Genomic DNA, 20,869 nt, shown 5'->3' on the forward strand with positions numbered 1-20,869 from the left:
ATTTTTATTACAAAACATAAAAATAAAAATAAATATTTATCAGAAATAATAATTTATTGGCATGAAATTGTTGGAAAATTTTAATATCAGTTTATTTTTAAATAACTTAATTAAAACCTAACTATAAAAAACAAGAGCAACAGTATGTAAATTAAAATTAAGTATAGTGCAATACAATGTTATTCATAATAATTTTAACATAATAATAACTACGAGTACACCAATACCATAGTAAACATGTCCAGCAAACGTTACCCATTATGATTCATACATTTTTAAATAATACAATCATTAAGCTAAAAACTTATAATTATAGCTCATTAAACCCAGGATAAAAAAAATACTTTAGTTGTAATTTACATCATAATAACTTCAGCTCGTTTTAACTGGATGGAAATATCACTCTTTTATGTTTTTAGAAACATTTAAAATGAGATACTTGGAGAATCTTATTTGTAATTTTTTTTTTTTTTTAGAATCTCGTAACACACGACAGTGTTAAATTATTATGACTTATAACTAGGGTAGAGGACTTGTAACATTTGCATATTTGTTTTGCACAGTCACAAAAATAGCAGAGTACAAAACAAATACGGTTCATGTTTTCACAAAGCTAGTCTTAACATTTTATTTTGCATATAAATGCATATTTCGAATTTTTTGTTTTAAGTATATATTTCTTCGATTTAATGCTTTTATATGCATATTTCAAATAGTTTATAATTTATCAATACTTTTCCATTGACATTTTTATTTCATCTAATATACGCCAAAATATTGTTGAATTAGAAATCATTTTAAATTTTGATCATATAATATGGTTGTTGAATGTCGCAAACACATGTTTTCCTAAAAATACGCTCAAGGATTGCCCATAAGATAAATTTTATTTTTAATCAGTAAACACGTATTCTAAATCACATAATTTCCGATGGAACATTAACGATTCTATAGATAATACCAAAAAATTTCATAGAACTGACTTATGTCATTCGTTGTTCGTTAATAATTTAATATTTTAGTCATTTAGTCAGTTCTGCCGTCTGCGTATATGCGTCTATTCGTAATTTGAGTCAACTTTTCGTCTTTTCGTACTGTTTTAACATTAAAATGCCGAAGATAACATTATTTTAACAGTTGGCCAAAGGAGTTATTTATCGGACTTTGTCGACGTGTTAGCGACTAACGATTAAGTCCCACACTCTAAGTGTTACGACGTTAAAGTAGGATGTGAAAAACGATTTAATTTTACACAGTAAATGATTTGAATGATTTATACATTTTAGTGCATATTATAGGGAATCTATTTAAGTGCATAGTTGCTTGCATACTCAGTGCTTTTTTAGATATACAAGCCCTCCGCCCTTCTTATAACAAATCTGAATCGTTTTTGTTTTCCTTTTTCTATTTTTTTAAGTCTTAAATACGTAAACATAGTATACAATGATTATGACACAGCCAAATAAAAATAAAATCGCATTGCAACTCAAACGTGCGCAAACGCTAGTACGATGATTGAAAGCAACGCGGTGATGAAAACGACGCTCTGGATACTGGACGCTTTGCTCTGGTCGTGACATACTTCACTGCAGCCGTCCGGCCCGAGGTACTCTTTGAATCTGTCTTCAATAAATTTCCACGAGCACAGCCCAACGTTGCAGCCCTGGTAGTCGTACACGCCCTCGTTCAAGTAGAACATCACTTTGTTCTCTTCGTCGCCCTGGTCGCACCTACGTACACAAAACGAGTATATAATCGAGACTGATCAACGACAACATACCGCCGTACATGGCCCCATGGTGGTACAAAACGTTTGAAAAGTTTGAAAGAAATATGAACCGGAAACTATTAATATATTTATATATATAAATGTATATGTATATTATTCGATGTCGATTGCATTTTACCAAAACCGTAACTAGGGTGAGGCGAGCGAGGCACTTGCCTTGGGCGCCTGAAAATGGGGGGCGTAAAAATATTATATAAATAACTTATTTTAAGAAATATTATTTCTTGTTTTGCTAGAAACCTAATTAAAATTTTTCAGATTTTTTCGAATCGTATTATACATATTAAAAGCTGTGAGTGTGACAACTCTACAACCTAGGGGAGCATTGCTTTAGGTCTGCCTCAGTACGGCTCTGCATTTTACATGAACCATTAAGTTAATACTGCATGTTAGTCGATTTCGGAAACATCGAATAAACTAGATCAGATCTATAGTTGACATTATTAACGGTTATTTTTACTCTTTTTGAAAACATTTAAAAATGTAATATCGAATAATATTATATGCGTTTCGATAGGATTTTTTTTTAAGGTAACAACACAATATTATTATTTTTTTCCAAATTTATACAGCTAATAAATTACGTTTACCATAAAATAACGCTGCTTTTTTTTTAATATTCATTTGAATAATTACTTAAGCTAGAAAATTTAGTTGGTTTTAGTTTTAACATTTGTGCTTACTTGTAAAACACGGCAGCCAAATTTGCGGAAAACGGATCCACTTGTGACATTCTCCACTGACGACGATACTGAGAATGGTAATTAGAATGGGTCAGTGGAACTGAGTCTTTCGCCACGCCCAACGCCAACAACGTGGTTAACAGTCCAGCAGAGGTACCGAATCTAAACACAGCCGAAGGTCTTTCGACATCGTCTTTTGCCACAGCACTATGAAAAATAAATAAATAAATAAAAAACCGGTCATAATCAAATATACCCTAAATCTGTTATTATGCTGGTGGATACGCTTAAAATCTCACTTTAAATATTCTATTAGTTCTCGAATGATAGGACATCCCACCTTTGAGTTTATGTCGGAGCCGTATCCGTATTTATAGTAATAGTCCAAATCCTCGTGATACTCTAGAAGCTGGAATAGTGTCATTAACAAAATACAAATATTAAGAAAACAAAGGGCAGTGATTTGAAAATGTTAAAATGTTTATTGATTCGTTCGGAAGACGCAACGTACTTGTAGTTCTTGTCTAGTGAACAAGCCACACCACACCGGATAAGATTTGAGTACCAACGCCTTGTTGTACCGACATGATTCGTACATTGCATATATTATATCTGCAACAATCGCGTCGCGTTAGACCAATAAGAATAATGACCGCTACAACTCGTGTGCTTACCATCAGTTATATTGTCTAGAAAACCTAGCCTTTTACTTATTTGGCTCACCAAGTTCAAGTATTCGGGTGTCTTGCGAAACAGTGAAGCTTCGGAATTTCGAATCTCATTCGTCCATTTAGGACAGCTTTCCAACTAAAAGCACAGTTAAAAGTATCAATATAAAATTAGAAACGTAAATCAAAAAACGAAAACAAAAACAAATAATACCCCAATGAAAGTTGAATTGTTTTCGACTTTTTCGATCTGGACTTTACTCTTAAAACCTTCTCCGAACATGGCTTTAGAAAATTCTTCAGCGCTATTCATAACTTTTCGATCTTCATTAGAATAAATCTAATGAATAATAATAGAAAAAAATATTAAAAATTGTTCGTATAAGAATCTTAGTTTTCACTAATCATTTCCTTACTTTAAATGTATTTTGATTGATTTCTTTCACAAAAACTTCACTCATTTTGTCTTTGGTTCTTTTCGCCATTAAGTTCATGTCCATTCTTCCCTGCGGTGAAATATCGTCTTCCGAAGTAGGATTAACTTCAAATTCCCATCGTTTTAGACTGTCTAGTACGTTTTTACATAAATGTCCGTCTATACAGAATAAGAAGATCATTAATTCATTTTTGACTTTTAAAAATTAAAAACATTAAACTTACTTCCACGTTCTTCGTGGTTTTTTATCACTCTATCCTTAAATAGATGCAACTGACGAATAGCTAGAGACTCATTGGTATTCGGATAACTTGTGCCATGCCTAATATACATCCACATGAAAGTCGGACGGCAATCTGAATTGAAAAAATAATTTACTATCATATTCATTGTAAATATTAAAATTGTGATGATTGTCTAGATAAAATGTAAAATTTTTCGATTTTTGCCTTGTATTAATGTTTTTAACTTTAAACGATGATTATTATTACACTCTTATCAAGTCATCTAAAAACGAACCAATTCGTATAATTGTTTATACATTCTATATTTTCAAAATTAACTTTGATGTAATACATTTTTATATAAAAATATTTTGTATTCTAAGTAGTTATATAATATGTTTTGCAATAGTTAGTTATGATTGTTTTAAGAATAATTAAACCATCGTAATAATCATACAAATATTCAACCATAGGTATAAACTTTATTTTGGATAAATAGTCAGAAATTGGAAGTTTTTTTATCCAATAGGTGTGCACTGTACCAATTTTAATAAAGTTGTAATTAATTCAATAAATTCAGTAACTTTAAAAATTAAAATAATACATACCAAAAAATTGCCAAATTTTTAAATCAAAATAATTATACCGTGGTTTGCATACTCTTTTAAAAAAAATTGATAGTTAATTCTTATAATAGTAGTTATAGAACTACAACAACATATTTGATTTTATCCATCAAAACAGATTCAAATTTTTTTTCAAAATGTGTTCCAAACAGGTGTGGGTGGGTGGCCATAACTATTCAGGCCCTCCCAAAATGTTGCGTTTGGGCCTCAACCTAAAATCTCTCATGTAACATAGGTCGCTTATTTATTAGTTAGTAAAACTTATACTCGCCCGGGCCTTCAGGACTTCAGTCCACCTTTAATTTTAAATAAACATATTTTAAATGTTAATATTTATTTTTATATAATATTATGTGTTCTAAATCATGTTCAATCATTTCTTGACAACCTTTCCCCGTATGTTCAGCTTGTCACGTACCGTATGCTAAATAGTAGATTAATTTATATTGAATTGACAATAAATACAAAATTATGCTCTTGCTTTGGAAATTATCTACTCAGAATTACAGTTTAGTTTTCGTTGTAACACCGTATAGTCATTTACAAAATATCGAAAAATATTATTTTTTTAATGATTTTTTTAAGCTTTTTTTAAAAATGTATACAGCTTTATTGCTTTTGTCTTAGTGTTATTTTTTAATTTTTTATTGTTTTAAAATCCGTACTCTAGTAATGAGTATGTAATACATTATATTCTCGATTAATTAGAACCAAGAAGAAGAACAACAACAATTAACTACATATTTTCTTTAAATAAAACTTACAGGGTACCGGTTTGAATTTGGAGTTGTATATCAGCTGATAGGCAGTCTTGTGCGAAAAATACAGGTACGGATCCGACTCGGTTGGTTCATAGCACAATTGGCCCATGGACGGAGTGAACAGGAGCGCTAGCAACAGCAGTAACCCTGACGGTTGACCCTTCATCTTGTCGTCGTCGTAATCGTCTACGGTCGGTGAACGAAACAATTATTATTCTCACAACTGCTTAAATTGAAATTCTAGACGAGTCGTACTACATGGTTGCTCGTTTTGTTCACGTCATTGTGTCGGTATTTACAGAAAATATCTCGATTAGCGAAAGCCTTTATACATGCATATTACGGTAGATATACGTGCACGCATTGTCTAAGTGTAGCTACGGGAGGACAAAAGCGGAGAATTTGATATCCATGCGCTCGTGGGAAATAGATAGCGAATTATTTGCGATAGTATATTATTACTGTAGTAATACGTATATAAGATATTACCGGACAATAGGAAGTGTATTGTGTTGTGACCGTAATACGTATAAATATCAAAAAAAAAAAAAAAACAATTGCAGCCAAAAAGCGCTGCTGCGCACTATTACGAAACTGTACGAAAACTGCTGTGCTGTACGCGAAGTACGGACGACGCGCTACTCGTTTGTCACGGGTGCGTTTTAATGCCAACGCGTTACAACGGTAAACGTCAGTTGGTTTTCATTATTGAATTGATTGAATCGTGTCCGGCAGAGTTTTTAAGCGGAGTAGGTATTTGGTAATTTGATTCATAAACATAACGGTACAACGATATGATATGATATAATATTTGAAAACGCCGAATTCGTTTCGTTACTCAGATAACGATACGCGATGATCAACTCTGAGTTCGACCTCAGAGAAAGTGTACATCACGAACTAATGACAATCAAAAGTAGTATTGCGACCAAAATTATTTTCGGTCATTATAACGTTCCGTGTTAACGGAGGAAGGTCGTTCGCGATAAACAACGTATTGTGTTTAATTTATGCATCGGTTTCGTACTACACGCGTTAGATATCATATAGGACGTACGCCATGCTTATGTTTTTCAATCGGGACATTTATTATTTAAAAATAGATCAGGCGTTTTTTTTTTTTATGCATTTATTTGTGTTTAACGTTTAATAAATAATAATAGTAACATTGCTTTAGCAATTTTTTTCCCCCCGCCTGAATAGGCGATTGTTCATACTTTATTTATTTATTTATTTTTACAATGTTTTGTTTGATAATTTTTAAAAAAAAATTATTACCATGTTTAATTAACAGTGGATGACATTTTTTCCATATGAATCAATATTTAAAACAAAATGATTTCGCTTTTAAACAATACTCGATAACACTTGAAAAAAACACATATTGAATCCGAATAACCTACGATTCGTATATGTGTTATACCTTTCCACGAACAAAGGTTTACACTAATCAAAGTATGTCCTTGAACCACAAATCAGTGTTAGGTAAGGTTAGGTTAGTTGTGTTAGTAGCCAAAACGGAACTAAAATTGGTATACATAGTTTTAGCTCGAGAGTGTGCAATTCAAATTATTTCTAATCGTAAAAAGGGTGAAATATTTTAGAACCAGGCGTTTTAGGAAACCAGGCGAAATATTTTAGAATATTATTAAGTACATTGTTGACGGTGCTCAGAATAAAAAATTGATCAGGTTTCATGATTTTTAATAACTGAGAATGAGTAATGGTCATTTTAATGTCACTAAATAAATCGGAAACTTGTATTCAAAAACAGATTACATATTTTTGAGAAGCAATACCATCTAAGACAAAACTGGAAATTACATTGTTTCCATAAAACTTCATGAATTTCTTACGAATAAATAAATAATTTTATTGTTTTGTCCTTGGACAAAATTTTTCTGCCATTATAATAATATTTACAAATATAAAAAATTAATACTATAGTTAATATTTTTTAGAAAAATAAATGTTTTAACCATTTAACAAATAATAATTGAAAACTTTAATATATAAAAAAAATATTACCATATTATAAAGATACTTGCTCAATAAATGATCATAATAAGTCGGTAAAAAAATAAAATTGTTCTTGCTACGTACAACAATTTTGATATATGTCCGTTCAGGCACGGATCAGACAACTTGATTTATACGAGATAGTCACATGTATCTACGTGGGGTGTGTTTATATTATCGAAGTAAAATCAGTGTCACTAATTCGTGGTTCTCGGATGTGACTACTTTCTTAAGTGTCTTTAGTGATCAATGGGAAAAACGCCGATGCAAGTCAATTAAAAAAAAAAACCATTGTTATCGTACTGTATACTATAATACAGAAATAATAATATGATCAGATTAAATTTAAGTTACTTCATAGGTACGAGTTGAAAAAAAAAATATGATTCAGCTATACATACATGTATACATGACGTGCGTTAAAAATTGATTTATCTGAATACTTATTGTCAGTTATCAATTTACTGTGGATTATTTTTGAATACATAAACTGAACTCGGAACCCGAAATCGGCTAGTTTACAATCGTTAAACTAATAAAATAATGAATTCGTCGGAAACGGAAAACGATGATAAATTCAGCATAGAGAAAACTATAAACAATAATAACAAATAATAGTCGGAAAATAGTAGTCTGATAAATATTATTTTCTCTGAAGTTGTAGGTAATTCATAAATTATGTCTATTACTGCATTCCATAAAGCAATGCAGAACTCAAAAATAGAAAATATAAATATTAATAAATCTGTTTCGCTATATAAAAAGTTAATATTATTCTGATCAAAAGCATACAGTTTTAAATTTTGATAACAAATAAAGATCTTATTGGCGGTTTATTTTAAATGTAACGGATAATGAAAAAGATTATCTGACACAAAAATATTTACACTACGGAGTCGTATAAAAATGATAAAAACTAATTTAATATCAAACATGAATCGAGTCTGTTAAAAATCAGTGTGATGAATTTGAATAGTTTTTCTATGAACTTTCTATTGTTACGTTCCGTAATTATTATAAATAATGAACCATTAATATAAGTCAGAAAAATTACAACTCAACCTAAATACGGATGACAATACCAGGAGAAATGGTTGCGGTAAAACGCGTGTATCACTTCGAAGAAACATACCCACATTACGAAATGTTAATATGTGTACGGTAAGTTAGGTTTTACAATGACAATCGATGGAATTAGTACGTTTTCATATTTGTATTATTATCCGTAAGAGAAATATTTTTAGACAACGAAAAAAAAATGTATAAATTCTTATGTTTGTTCCCACGTATACTATTTGTAAGTATGCACATATATTTGTTTCAAGTTGTTGTATATTGTTATACGATAAACTAAAGAACACGGTTTTTTCTTAGCTGACATCTTCAGAGGAAAAACTATTTACATAACCACCTAACTACGTCGTTACACCGGTCATACATGAATGAATTTCAATTTCACGCCTGTTCAGTAGTGTGTTTTTTTTTATCTCTATCCAGTTAGTTTAATTTAAAATAGATTAGTGCTAACGGATTCCGATATTGAAATGTTTAAAGATGCATTCCAATCCACGTACCTACCTCGGCTTGGTCGAAATCAAATTGATAAATACCAATGATAATTAACATTATTCATCGAGTACAGTTAATATTTGTCACGATAATATTTTGATAACAGTTTTAAGACAAAAATAAGTAATTTTACCTTACAACGCTGGTATGTTTTAAGCAGTGTCTTACGTGAACATCATCACCACGAAATAATAACAATAACGACGACAACGATATTTTTGTATTATAGTTAACTTTGGTTCAGTACGTATCATCCATGGCGAGATGAATGCGAACAAAACGAGACTGGTTCCGTAGTACGTCTTTACCCGAGGTCCGAGGCTCCCCTTCCACCGGTTGTACACGAGTTCACTGCACTACGTGCTCGCAGCTGGTTGTAATACGTAGGTAACAGGTCTCCTACGAATGTGTTTTACCTGCATGCACTCATTAGACGGATAGAAAAACACATACACAAACGCATATATATAGATGCAAGTCAACAACGCGGGCTGTGAGCAAGAATGACGTTTAGTGTTCGCTATCGATGACGACGAAAACACCGTTCGATTGACATTATGTTTTATTATAATGCGGTTTCGTGAAATTGCATTATTCAGTTGCACAATGCATTCGAATTTATTTAAATTTGTTTATTGTTAATTTTTAATTAAATAAACTAAAATACGTTACTGCTTCAATTCGTGTTTATTAATGGACAACAAAAACTGAAAGAAAAAATATTTAGGCATAAAATGTATAACGTATACAATAACATTTATTATTATCAACATAATTCTTGTAACAATCATTTTGAAAACTTATGCAATCATATTTGAATCCGTTGACTAGAAACTAACTAAAAAACTTTTAAAAATTACCAACAGCTAATAAATAATAATTTAAATGTATAGTTTTATTTTAAATACACGTATATTAACTTTTCGTTATCAATTACTTTATTAAAACAACTTTTGAGTTAATTTTGTTATTTTTATAATCAGAGTATTCATCTGTTTAGCTGTTAAATCAAAACCTATTTTATTTATAACATTATATTTAATACCATTATTTACTAGAAAAAAAAGTAAAATTAAATAAATTAAAAAGTATGTTATAGATGTATTTTAACTAAAATTAATTAATTTTTTATTCAAATATAAAATTATTTTTAAACACATCTCTCAAAAAAAAATTTAATTCAAATAAATATCGAATTTTCAAGTATAAACGATATATTAATCGCTTTCAATATTAAATTGTCAATAGTATTTTTTATGAAATACCATCGATAATCCTATATCAACTTTTTCTAAAAATCTTACTTTTTTAATGTAATATAATAAATAGCAATTAACATAGGTATACAAACACAAAAGTTTATAGTTTTTAAAGTTAACTAATATTAAACAATTTATATTTTTTATTAATTGCGTTCATATATAAAGATACATTTTATTATTATCTTAACTCCTGTGAAAAAGTACTGTAGACTTTCTTAAGCTTTTAAGTGGACTGCTGAATCCTAAAAAAAAATTTAAATTTCTCTTTGAGAATTATAAAATATTTTTATTAAGTTTTACAACTAACATAATATGATACGTTCACTGTATAATCAACTGACCTAAAATAACATATACACGTCCGTCCAAAAAATACCCACAAGGCCGATTTTAGCTTTTTCAGCGCCCTGCACAAAAATTATTTTGACACCTCTACCTCTTGATCGACTTAAATATATAACTTAAACAGACAGAATTTGGGAACCTGTAGAGGCTCGTTCATAATTATAAATTCTCAAAATAATTTTTCAAATTATCATACGTGCCACATATTTGTAAATCATATTGAGAACATCAGCCACTACTTACATGTTGATATAATAATAAATAATATAATAATGATAAAATTAATTTATATTAAATCATATTGTGAAAATTATTATTTTTTCTACCAATAGTAGATAATTTGCGTCGCCAAAGTTTGATCAACTTTATTTCTAATTTAAACGCCTTTCACGAGTTCTTCTGATTTTAACACCCTGTGCCGTCACACGCGTCGATCGTCTCTAAAACTTGAATATACACATACACATATTTAATAATTTATATATCGATGTAAATACGAGTATATAAAAGTATTCGATCAAATAGTAAAAAATAATGAGTCTCTTTATAAAACATAATGATTTCGTGTTGTCCTACGTCAAAAAACAATCAATATATAAATAAATAGTTTATAAATAGAAATAAATAAATACTTAGTTTGGAATATTATTATACTTTTAATTCAAAACCGGTCGTACATTACGAATATAATAATTCTCTAAGCTAAGCAATTATTTATTTATATATTTTTATATATAAACTATTTATTTATAAATTAATTTACAAATATTAACCATTTACTAATTGTATTTTATTTTTTATTATAAAACAATCTTCCCAATACCTACTAGTGACTACCACGAAAAGGTTACATTACAGGTATTACATTTATCCAATGAGTGGATTTATTATGTAAATGACTTACCAAATCGTGTAAAAATATACTCCACGGTAAATTATTCCATGCATATTATATTAGCATTATCATTAGACATGATATTTTCGCTTTTTGTTGTTTAGTAATAAAATGTCTCTCCAACGGTATTTTTTTATTACTTTATTTTTATCGGTAGTGCATAAAAATGCAGCGGAAAGACTATCTTGTGACGAATCTTTACTCGCTAAAAAGGGGAAGTTCTCTAGAGCCGACATCAGCGATTTAATATCAGTTGTCAATGAATCGCAAATTAAAAAGTGTTTGGTTGTACTCGGAAAAAATCAATTAGAACAGGAAATCGCTGAACTGTTGTGGAACGATTTAGTGAAAGTGATACTAATAACGATAAATGGATCTATTTCACGTTTATTTAAAAATATTAACCGTCTGATAACACTTATAGGTGTATAAAACTGCCGATGATATCCCGGAGGATAAGTTACAGTCACTAGGATGGATAGCGATGGGAATACCTGCTCGTGATTTTATGAATTTATCGCTGACCGATATCGAAACGATAGCAGCGTTTGGCCAGTGGAGAAATTTTTCCAGAGAACAGGTTTGCCTCATAAGTATGATTGTAATATCCATATCCATTATCCATATGCCACGATTAAACTACGTACGTTAAAACATATATTAAACAAATAATAGAAAAGCTTTATTTTATGAAATCAATATTTTCAGTGTAAAACTGAACTAGTCAATTTTGTCAAAATATGTGTTAAATTCAAACAGAACTACTGAAAAAAAACATTTTTCATCCTTGAAAGTAGAGTTTATACACGATTTAATTTACCATCTACTATTACCATTAATCTGACTATTAAGTTTTTATACTTTAAACAACAAAACAATAAAATAATTGGTTGTAAGAAATCTTAATAATAGGTACTGAGCCAATGTTTAAGAATCGTTAAAAGTAATTGCGTAGCTATTGTTATTCATTAGGAAGGTCATCAATTATTTTTTAGAATTTAAGGGGATTGCAAGCCATGATTTTCTTTCTCTTTCTATCACACGTGCAGTATAGGAATTTAGACGTTTTCTATTTCCAACGTAACCATCGATCTATTCATGCGATAAGGATTTTGAAATTTTATTAAAATTCGTCGTAAAGTCTTCTTTAGATCGACTTTCCCACTTTTTTGATTTTGTCTCCCAAAATTTCACAAAATGGGATTAAACAAATTGGAAACATAAAAAATAACAAAAAATAATTTTTAAGTATGTTAAGCATAATGGGCTTAGTTATCAATTAATTTATTTTATCATCTGTAATAACATTAATTATTATAACATATGTGTATAAATGTATACAATATACATAATACCTATATGATATGCATTAAGCACAGTAAATACTAGATTTACTGCCAAAAAGCTGATTCAGACTAGATTTCAGTATAATATATAATATATAGGATTTTTTATAATCGTACCTTGAAATCATTTAAAAAATAAAATTAGTTATCAAGGTGCTATAAACAGATAATATGTTCACTATTCTGTAATCTCAGTAAAGATTTCTTTCACGGCCGCGGCCTACTGTGCTGTAGCACAATAACACAGTGGACCAATCCGGCCCTGGTTATAATCCTTATAATCATTATATGTAATCACTTGGAGTGTGTACGAAAATAAATAAGAATGGCACATATATAACATGAATTTATTTATATCCTGTGTATGGATATACTGTGTATTTACTAGGGTTAAAGCAAAATCCTTACAGTATGATTATCAAAAGCAATGACGTTAATTGGTGTAGTTGGATAAGTCGACTGCTATAATCTCTGATCTTATTATCTCTCTGAATAATTATAAATATATTGCCACGTATAGTGGCATAAGAAGACTCCTGAGCACCCCTGGCAAACTTAGACAACTAATGCTTTTTTATCAATTAAAAATTTAATACAATGATATTTTTTTAATCTTTAATTTTACTAGTTATTTTTAAGAATATTATTTATATTTATTAAATATTATTACAATATATATTTTAAAAATTTACTTTTCTCCCTCTAAGACTGACGAGTTCATCGATAGTTTCTTCATATAAAATTTTCATTATAATTTCCCTTGTGTTATTTTCATAATTGCATCACTAAATTCACACGTATTATATACAATTAGACAAAATCTAAACATTTCAAAAAGTATAATGGAAAAATTTCGTTTTGAAAGCAAAATAAAATACGACTCTTGCACAATTTTGCACCCCTTTACAATTTTCGTCCCTGGTGTAGGTACAGTTCACTATATCCTAGCTAAGCTACTGGCAACCAATACACCATCGTCAGGAAGGATTATTTTCTTACGTCAAAAAAAAAATAAATAAAAAAATCTCCCTCAAGCATTTATTAACAAAGGTACATAATCTTATCCATTGGCTATTAAACTATTACATCTTGATACATTTAATAGTACTTTATAAGATATTATTCGTTTTTAACCTGGCAAAAAAGATAATATGTTATAAGTTCAAGTTTATTGAAATGTATAGTCCCTTTTCCTGATAGAAAATACTGGAACTTGATGTATTATTTTCCTTCGATGACTCAATTATTTTGTTATTGATTATGGTATTTTGTTTCAGAACATAACATATTAATTTATAGTTGAACAAATTCTTGATTTTACACGTACGTCTATTGGTTATTCATTTCATCACAACGCTATAAGTCCCCTATGCGCATATGTTGTTCATTTGGCCAAAACGATAGTATAATTTAATTACTTTTTATCGAAACCGAAAGTGTTCGTTAAAATGAATGTGAAAATGCGGTTGTATGTTAGAAAAAAAAGTGTACACTATACAGTTATTTTTTTCTTTCTAATTGATTCTATAACACGACGGAACCAAGTAATTCATAAACCATCTAAAATATTTTTAATTAATTTACTGTGATTCGTTTAAGCTCACGTCTCTGAAACAAGCGATAGATTACCAGTGGAGTTACAAAGGACCTTCCGACTTAAGTAGTTATGATCTGTCTGCTTTAGGTCATGTCTTGTGTGCGTTTAACACAACGCAGTTAGCCGCCATTCAACCAATAGCATTCAAGTAAATATTGAATCATTTAGTGTTCGCAGTATTGCATTTATCCCATGATCGTGTTCCAACGAAAACGAACGGAAAATTAACGAATACCATTGCACGTTAAACAGGGAGGCGGCGACGGACATATCGAATCTCATTAACTGTCCCAAAGAGGTCATAAGGCAATTAGCGACGTTGGCCACCAGCAGTGAAGCATTCGGCGACCCTTCCGAATGGACGGCCATCCAGGTGCGACCTGTTTTCCAATAGCCGTTTTCGCGTGGTAACACTTTAAAGAACTTGATTTCCGCCCATCCGTTTCATTAGGTGGCGCTGATCGGTTGCGTGATAGCCGGTTTGGACTCGGTGCAGCAAATACACGCCGAAGCATTCGAAGGTCTGTCCGCGTCCAGTATGAAATGCTTGCCGAGTCACACGCTGCAGGTAAACCACCATAAGACCGTCCGAGACGGATAGGGGAGGTTAAATGGGGTAGGATCAAGACCGTCTTAGGCCATTCAGGGGCCCATAAGCACCTGGAGCTTAGGGGTACTTTTAAGTGAACCAAAAAAAAGTTGAATAAAAACATCAAAAGCTTATTTTGTATAATGACTTTTTGGTAGCCGGAAAATATGAGTTATTAATTTTAAAGAAAAATCTTTTGAAATAACGAGATGAAAAATAAAATATACCTAATGCAATCGCACAAAATTAAGCGTTCAATATTTATTTGTCATTAACATTGTTTCATTACTATTTATCTAAAAAAATTTTCTGCAATTAAAATTATTTTTTTATAGGCAGTCATATTAATTAATACATTACATATTAAAATTCAAAGTTGTAATTTATATTATTCGGATCCTCCAGACAGATGAGGGCCCTGGGCACGTGCCTCAAGTGCCCATAGGGTAAATATGGAACTGAGTATGAGGAGTAGGGGAGGTGGAAACGAGTCGATAGGAAAACGTTCGAAACGATAATAATAAAGTAGTCAAATAAAAAGCGTGGGTGAATAAAAAACACACACGGTCCACAGGCGATATCGGCAGACCAATTGTCGCACTTGTCGTTGTCCGCCGTCAACGCGCTTACGCCTGCGCAGCGTTCGTCGTTGGACCTCGAACAGACGAAAGCTATCCAGGGGACGGTGAAAACGTTCGGCAGCGTCTTGCGCAGCGGCAGTTCCTTTGTTCGCGCGAATCACTGGTCCATATACGCCGCAATGGTGGTACATTTCGGATGGTCAACGATACTGCTGTTCGTGCATCAATCCCGTCCACGTCAATAGCGTATTCGTGTTGTGAACACGAACAATCGGTACAGTAGTGCTACTGCGTAAAGCAACAGTTCTCAAACTTTTTCTACACGGAGCCCTTATGCTTCTAAATAAATTTACGGAGCCCCGCAAACCAAGAATTTATATTTGAGACAACAATAATCATCAATACATCATACATACATTCCAAAGTTAAATTTTTATTTTTTTTTTTTAGAAGCTCACATTTTGTCATTCGCTGTGGAAACTGTGGTAATTTTACGTTGTATTGATAAATTTACTTTATTTTATTTCGTGAAATTACCAACCAAGTAATGAAGTCGGAATAACTAATAATATTATCAGAAATTTGAGTTGTAAATTAAATAGATTTCACTAATTGCAATTCGAGTAATCACATTAGTGTTTCTCCTCTATAACTAAGAAATATAATAATATTTATATTTAATTAATGCAGATATGCTCACAGATCTACGGAACCCCTAGACTTCTCTCGCGAAGACCTAGGGCTCCGAGAAGCAAAGTTTGAGAGCCGCTGGCATAGGGTATAGCATGTATAACAATATAATGCGTTACGATATTTTATTCATAATAGTACATAATCTTGTAGGTGGTACAATAGTTATTATTGTAATACACTTGTATAATCTTGTAATAATCTTGATGTACCATCTTTATTAAACATATTATTACATATTATTATAATTTCGTGCTCGATCAAATGATTATTATTATCATTATTATTATTATTATTACATTATTGAAATCACTATTGTTAACACATCGAAGAATAAGGAATCGTTACAGCAATACAATATAGTTTGCCAAGACGAAACGCAAGAGTACACTTAGCCCTCGTCACACGGGTAATACACGAAAAACAAACATAGATAGATATAGACGGATAGTGTATTCGTATAGGTATACGAATTACGAGATTTTTCTATAAAAAGTCTCGCGTCGGTATTCCGTTGCTCGGGCGCCGGGTGTAGAACACGGAAAGTTTGTGGAAAACTGATAAGATACATTATCATTATTAGATAGGTATACAGTTACACGACCTACTGCGAGTAAAGTTATTAATTCTAAACAAACACGTATAATTATGTATAAATATTTATAAGTATATCATATTATTGTATAATAATCCTAAGTAAGATGAAGCTCCGGGGGACGGGGGCCGAACAACCGATTATCGCATCCGACCTCCTCGCACCGTTCGCGTTCTACGTCACACCGAATCATATTTTAACCTATTATAAAACAAAAGACTAGTACAGTTTCACTTTGACACTTCGAAAACACTCGGGTCCGTTGACGGTAACCTCGGTACGAGGAACGTGTAACAAGGATAGTGCTGATCGGACCCGACGCGCCCCCCACCCCCACCCCCGACGCATGACGCTCTACAACGAGTCCAGCAGGGAGTCGAGCAGATCCATTTGCGAATCGTCCCACGTCAAGTTGGTCAGCATGGTCAGCTCCTCGTCCGTGGCTATTTGCTGCTGATGGTGATCGTTGGGCACGTCGATCACGGCGTAATCGACGACAGAAGACATGAACGGGTCCACGGTGGCCGCGTTTATCGAACAGCTGTACACCAACTCGGGCTCGCCACCCAACGACTCGTCCACAGGCAGTACCATCGGCTGATGGTGGAAACCGTCTAGGCCGTCCATGTACCGCTGCTCCTCCTTCAGCGACTCCACGGCCAGCTCCAACGCTTTCTCGTCCTCCGCGGTCATCTCGTCCGGCACCTTGGTCGCGTTGTTCTTCTGTTGCGTCCGACTTGCCCGCCGCCGGTTACCTACATCACATGTGCAACATTATTAAACATATGTATCATTATTGGCGAACCGGTAAACATTGTTATTTCGAGTTACTTTTCTCGCAATACTGAAAAACGTTAACGTTCAACAAATCGTGTTCGGGGGAAAAAAAGAGAAATAATAAACAATGATCATAAACTCGATGGTTTTCAGCACAAACACTGCATTATTTTGTACTCGAATCATCCCATTGTTATTAAATTGATTAAGAATAAATTATGTTCGATTAATTATTTCGATTGTTGTTTAATTGTTTCTTTTAATTCTAGAACAACCGTTGGACGTGATATTTGCAAGTCAATTACAGGCATAATTTCATGATGAAAACATTTTTAACATTTAATATTGGTTCAAAAATATTATTAGTGATTTTTATAAAACTGAAAAACTGTAAAACAATGTACATTTCCAATCAATGTTGAAATAAATTGTAAATAACCATTCGAATCTTAAGATATTGAAAATATTCGAAAATGATTTTGTAAATAATTACAAAAATAAAATTGATGAACATTGAAATTTGAATTATGTTAAAAGAATAATAATTGTGTTATTTTATTAATTTTTATAAATGATTAATAATGTGCATTATAATATGTTCTCAGATATTTTTTTTCGTCGATAACTATCATTATTTCCAAATGAATAACTGTACTACATAATACAATCTTATCCTAAAGTGAATAAAGTGAACCGAATATCAAACACCTAGTGTTTTAGATCTTTTACTCTTTATATATTTTGAATATTGTTTAAAATAATTTCGGTTCGTGCTTACTTGTACGTTTACGTCGAGCACCGCCTTCTAGGCAGTCAACATCAAACTTCCAAAATCCACCTTTGCCCGGTTCGTCTTTAGACCGAGGAACTTTTACAAAGAATTTATTTAAAGACAAATTGTGTCTGATAGAGTTCTACAAAAAAAAATGTTTAATGGAAATAGTACTTTTAATTTATCAATGTCGAAGATTACCTTCCAGCTAGGATCGGCGTTTCGATAATATAAAAAGTTTTCTCTGATCCAACCGTAGATAGAACTTAATGTGACTTTATTCCCTTTAGCTTTCATAGCCATGCAAATCAGTGTAGAGTATGAGAATGGCGGTTTCTTATCACCGTTTTTTTTATACTGTTCGGCACTTTCTAAACCTGGAACAAAATATCGTGTAATCAATACAGCCACATAACCCAATCGCCGAGGATGACACTCACTCATCTGGAAGCGGATTTTGTGCGGAAGTTTTTTGGGGTTTTGATCTGCAGAACGTGCGGATGAGTTTGGCGAATCAGGAGGCGTAGGCAAAGATGGAACCGAAAGAATATTTGTCAAACTGTGCAGCCAGTTTAAGCTGGTGAGATCCGTGTCCGGATCTGAACTGATCGGTGTTGGAAGCATGGGAGTCGACCTATTGACGTCCAACATTTTTAACTGAAACCGAAAACACGTCATATATTATTCTCTATTTGTTTTTTTTTCTGCTTACACTTGTTGTAGATCAGTAGAAGATTTAAAAAATCGTTAATTTCTACCCAGGGGTGCGTATTTGTCTAGGGGGTGATTCTCGTGCTCCCCCGAGATCGTTTCCGACCGATTAACAACCAACTTCCGGGCACATGCGTGCAGGATATCGACGCAGGTTCATTCTCGATTTTCTCCCCTTCTGTACAGGCAAGGGGTTCGTTTACCTGAGTGTTGTTGGATTATTAATCACTTGACACACTCCGATAATGGTTTACATATTATTATTATGCGTCGTAAAGGTGCCTGTAGTTTCGAAGGGGAGAAACGATTGTATTATACCCAGTGTGTATTATTAGCTTTTCGAAAATGATTTCCCTATGAATAGGAAGCGTCACGAGCCCTTTAACCGTCCTCATGTGAGAACTTATCAACCTGTACACAACTCACCATTGTACGCGTGTGTTTATTTTTTAAAATAATTTACGAAACTACAAAACCAAATGCGAAAGGATAACATACATTCAATATGTTAAAATTAAGCGTCTATTTTTTTATATTTCATTTGAATCAAAACTTTAGCAAATAATATTTCTCCATACAGCTATAATGATTTTTAGTTGTATCTAAACTCAATATCAATGCCGAAACGAATTACGGAACATTGTCATTCGTGACCTCAACATAAACTATCAATAGAATACATTTGTACATACGTGTTAGTCTGGATAAAAAGTGACCTTAACTTAGTTAAATTATTTTTCCTATTATTGTTAATGCATGTCGTTTGATTCGTTAAATATTAGGCTTGTTTCAAGTTAAAACAATTGTACCGCAAATCAAATACCACAAATAATTGCGTATAACAAATGCATACATGATTTTATAATATTATTTTATAGGTGCATACATTAAAAAAATATAATATTAAACGCGTGTCGAGAACAATGATAAATTACTGGTTATAATGATTATTATCGTCATCGTTTTACGACCACAATAGTTCTATCAAAATATCAGTTTATTTTCAGTACCAATACTGCACAATATTGTCCTAATCTCATAATGTAGTGCTCTCAAATACGTGACCCGCGAGCCCTTTCGATGTGGCCCGCAATGAACATTTACTTCTCCAACAATTTTTATTTTTAATTTTATTTTTTTTAAATATATTTTATATTTTAACAGTCTCATAAAAAATAATAGATGCCATATATCAAGTGCAGCTCAAAAATAAAAATAAATTATTATTATTATTATTAAAAAAAAAATCAATACACTGTACAACGTCCATTTTTATCATAATTATAATCAATAAAAAAATATATTTTGTCTTAATTTGTTTTGTTTATTTTAGATTTAATACAGTAAAACCTCGATAAGACAGAATCGCTTGGGACCATGATATTTTTCTGTGTTAACAGAGGGTTTCCGTCTTGCCAGGGTCAGTTAATTATATGTAATTTGAAACGGGACCAAAAAAAATGTTCCGTTATACCGCGGTTTTCGTCTTACCGAAGTTACGTCTTATCGAGATTTTACTGTATTAAAATGAATAAAAAAAAAGCTGTTTTACTCCCAAACTTTTGATGTAAATATGTAGAGCCCATTGGTATTTTGAGTTTAAGACCACTGTCATAGTGCATCACGAACAAAAAGAAAAAAGAAAAAAGTGGAAAAAAAAAGTCACTGGAGGATACGAACAATTTTGGCTATTTAGTTAGAGAAACATTATTGTTCGCGTGATTCATGAATGAAAGTCATTTATAATCACCCGGGTGCAAACAATAGATCCAGTCAGATGGCTTTATCGATTCAACAAAAATTCCCCTTGAAAAATAAAGATGGACAGAAACGGTTATCAAAACTACGTGGGAAAACTGTCATCAAGTGAAACGTGTATGCGTACATCACACACACACACACACACACACACACACACACACACACACACACAC

The 20,869-nt window shown here is 31.9% G+C and overlaps 3 protein-coding genes across 3 annotated transcripts in view; 1 reads left to right on the forward strand and 2 right to left on the reverse strand.

The window, feature by feature from the left end:
- Positions 1-1,384: 1,384 nt before the first annotated feature.
- On the reverse strand, positions 1,385-9,072 carry LOC112694267 (multiple inositol polyphosphate phosphatase 1-like). Its single transcript, XM_025569689.1, has 10 exons — positions 8,909-9,072; positions 5,191-5,373; positions 3,801-3,932; positions 3,557-3,735; positions 3,355-3,480; positions 3,147-3,279; positions 2,984-3,084; positions 2,772-2,881; positions 2,473-2,679; positions 1,385-1,730 (listed from the first exon to the last, which is right to left on the reverse strand). The coding sequence occupies exons 2-10, from the start codon at positions 5,351-5,353 to the stop codon at positions 1,487-1,489; spliced, it is 1,395 nt and encodes a 464-aa protein (XP_025425474.1). The 5' UTR covers positions 5,354-5,373; positions 8,909-9,072; the 3' UTR covers positions 1,385-1,486.
- Positions 6,043-17,759, forward strand: LOC112694282 (otoancorin-like). The gene is made up of 8 exons (XM_025569706.1): positions 6,043-6,103; positions 11,435-11,628; positions 11,702-11,857; positions 14,223-14,368; positions 14,473-14,593; positions 14,672-14,788; positions 15,384-15,664; positions 17,722-17,759. The coding sequence occupies exons 1-7, from the start codon at positions 6,043-6,045 to the stop codon at positions 15,633-15,635; spliced, it is 1,047 nt and encodes a 348-aa protein (XP_025425491.1). The 3' UTR covers positions 15,636-15,664; positions 17,722-17,759.
- The window catches only part of LOC112694286 (forkhead box protein J1.2-like), a 13,215-nt gene continuing 9,052 nt past the window's right edge, over positions 16,707-20,869 (reverse strand). The window contains exons 2-5 of the mRNA XM_025569711.1: positions 18,665-18,881; positions 18,426-18,601; positions 18,231-18,366; positions 16,707-17,430 (exon numbers count right to left, since the gene is read on the reverse strand). Coding sequence (XP_025425496.1) covers positions 17,030-17,430; positions 18,231-18,366; positions 18,426-18,601; positions 18,665-18,875 — 924 coding nt within the window. The 5' untranslated portion in view covers positions 18,876-18,881 and the 3' untranslated portion in view covers positions 16,707-17,029. The remainder of the gene's footprint in view (positions 17,431-18,230; positions 18,367-18,425; positions 18,602-18,664; positions 18,882-20,869) is intronic.

Source organism: Sipha flava, unplaced genomic scaffold (assembly GCF_003268045.1).
Source record: "Sipha flava isolate LNK unplaced genomic scaffold, YSA_version1 126_pilon_pilon, whole genome shotgun sequence".
Lineage (NCBI taxonomy): Eukaryota > Metazoa > Arthropoda > Insecta > Hemiptera > Aphididae > Sipha > Sipha flava.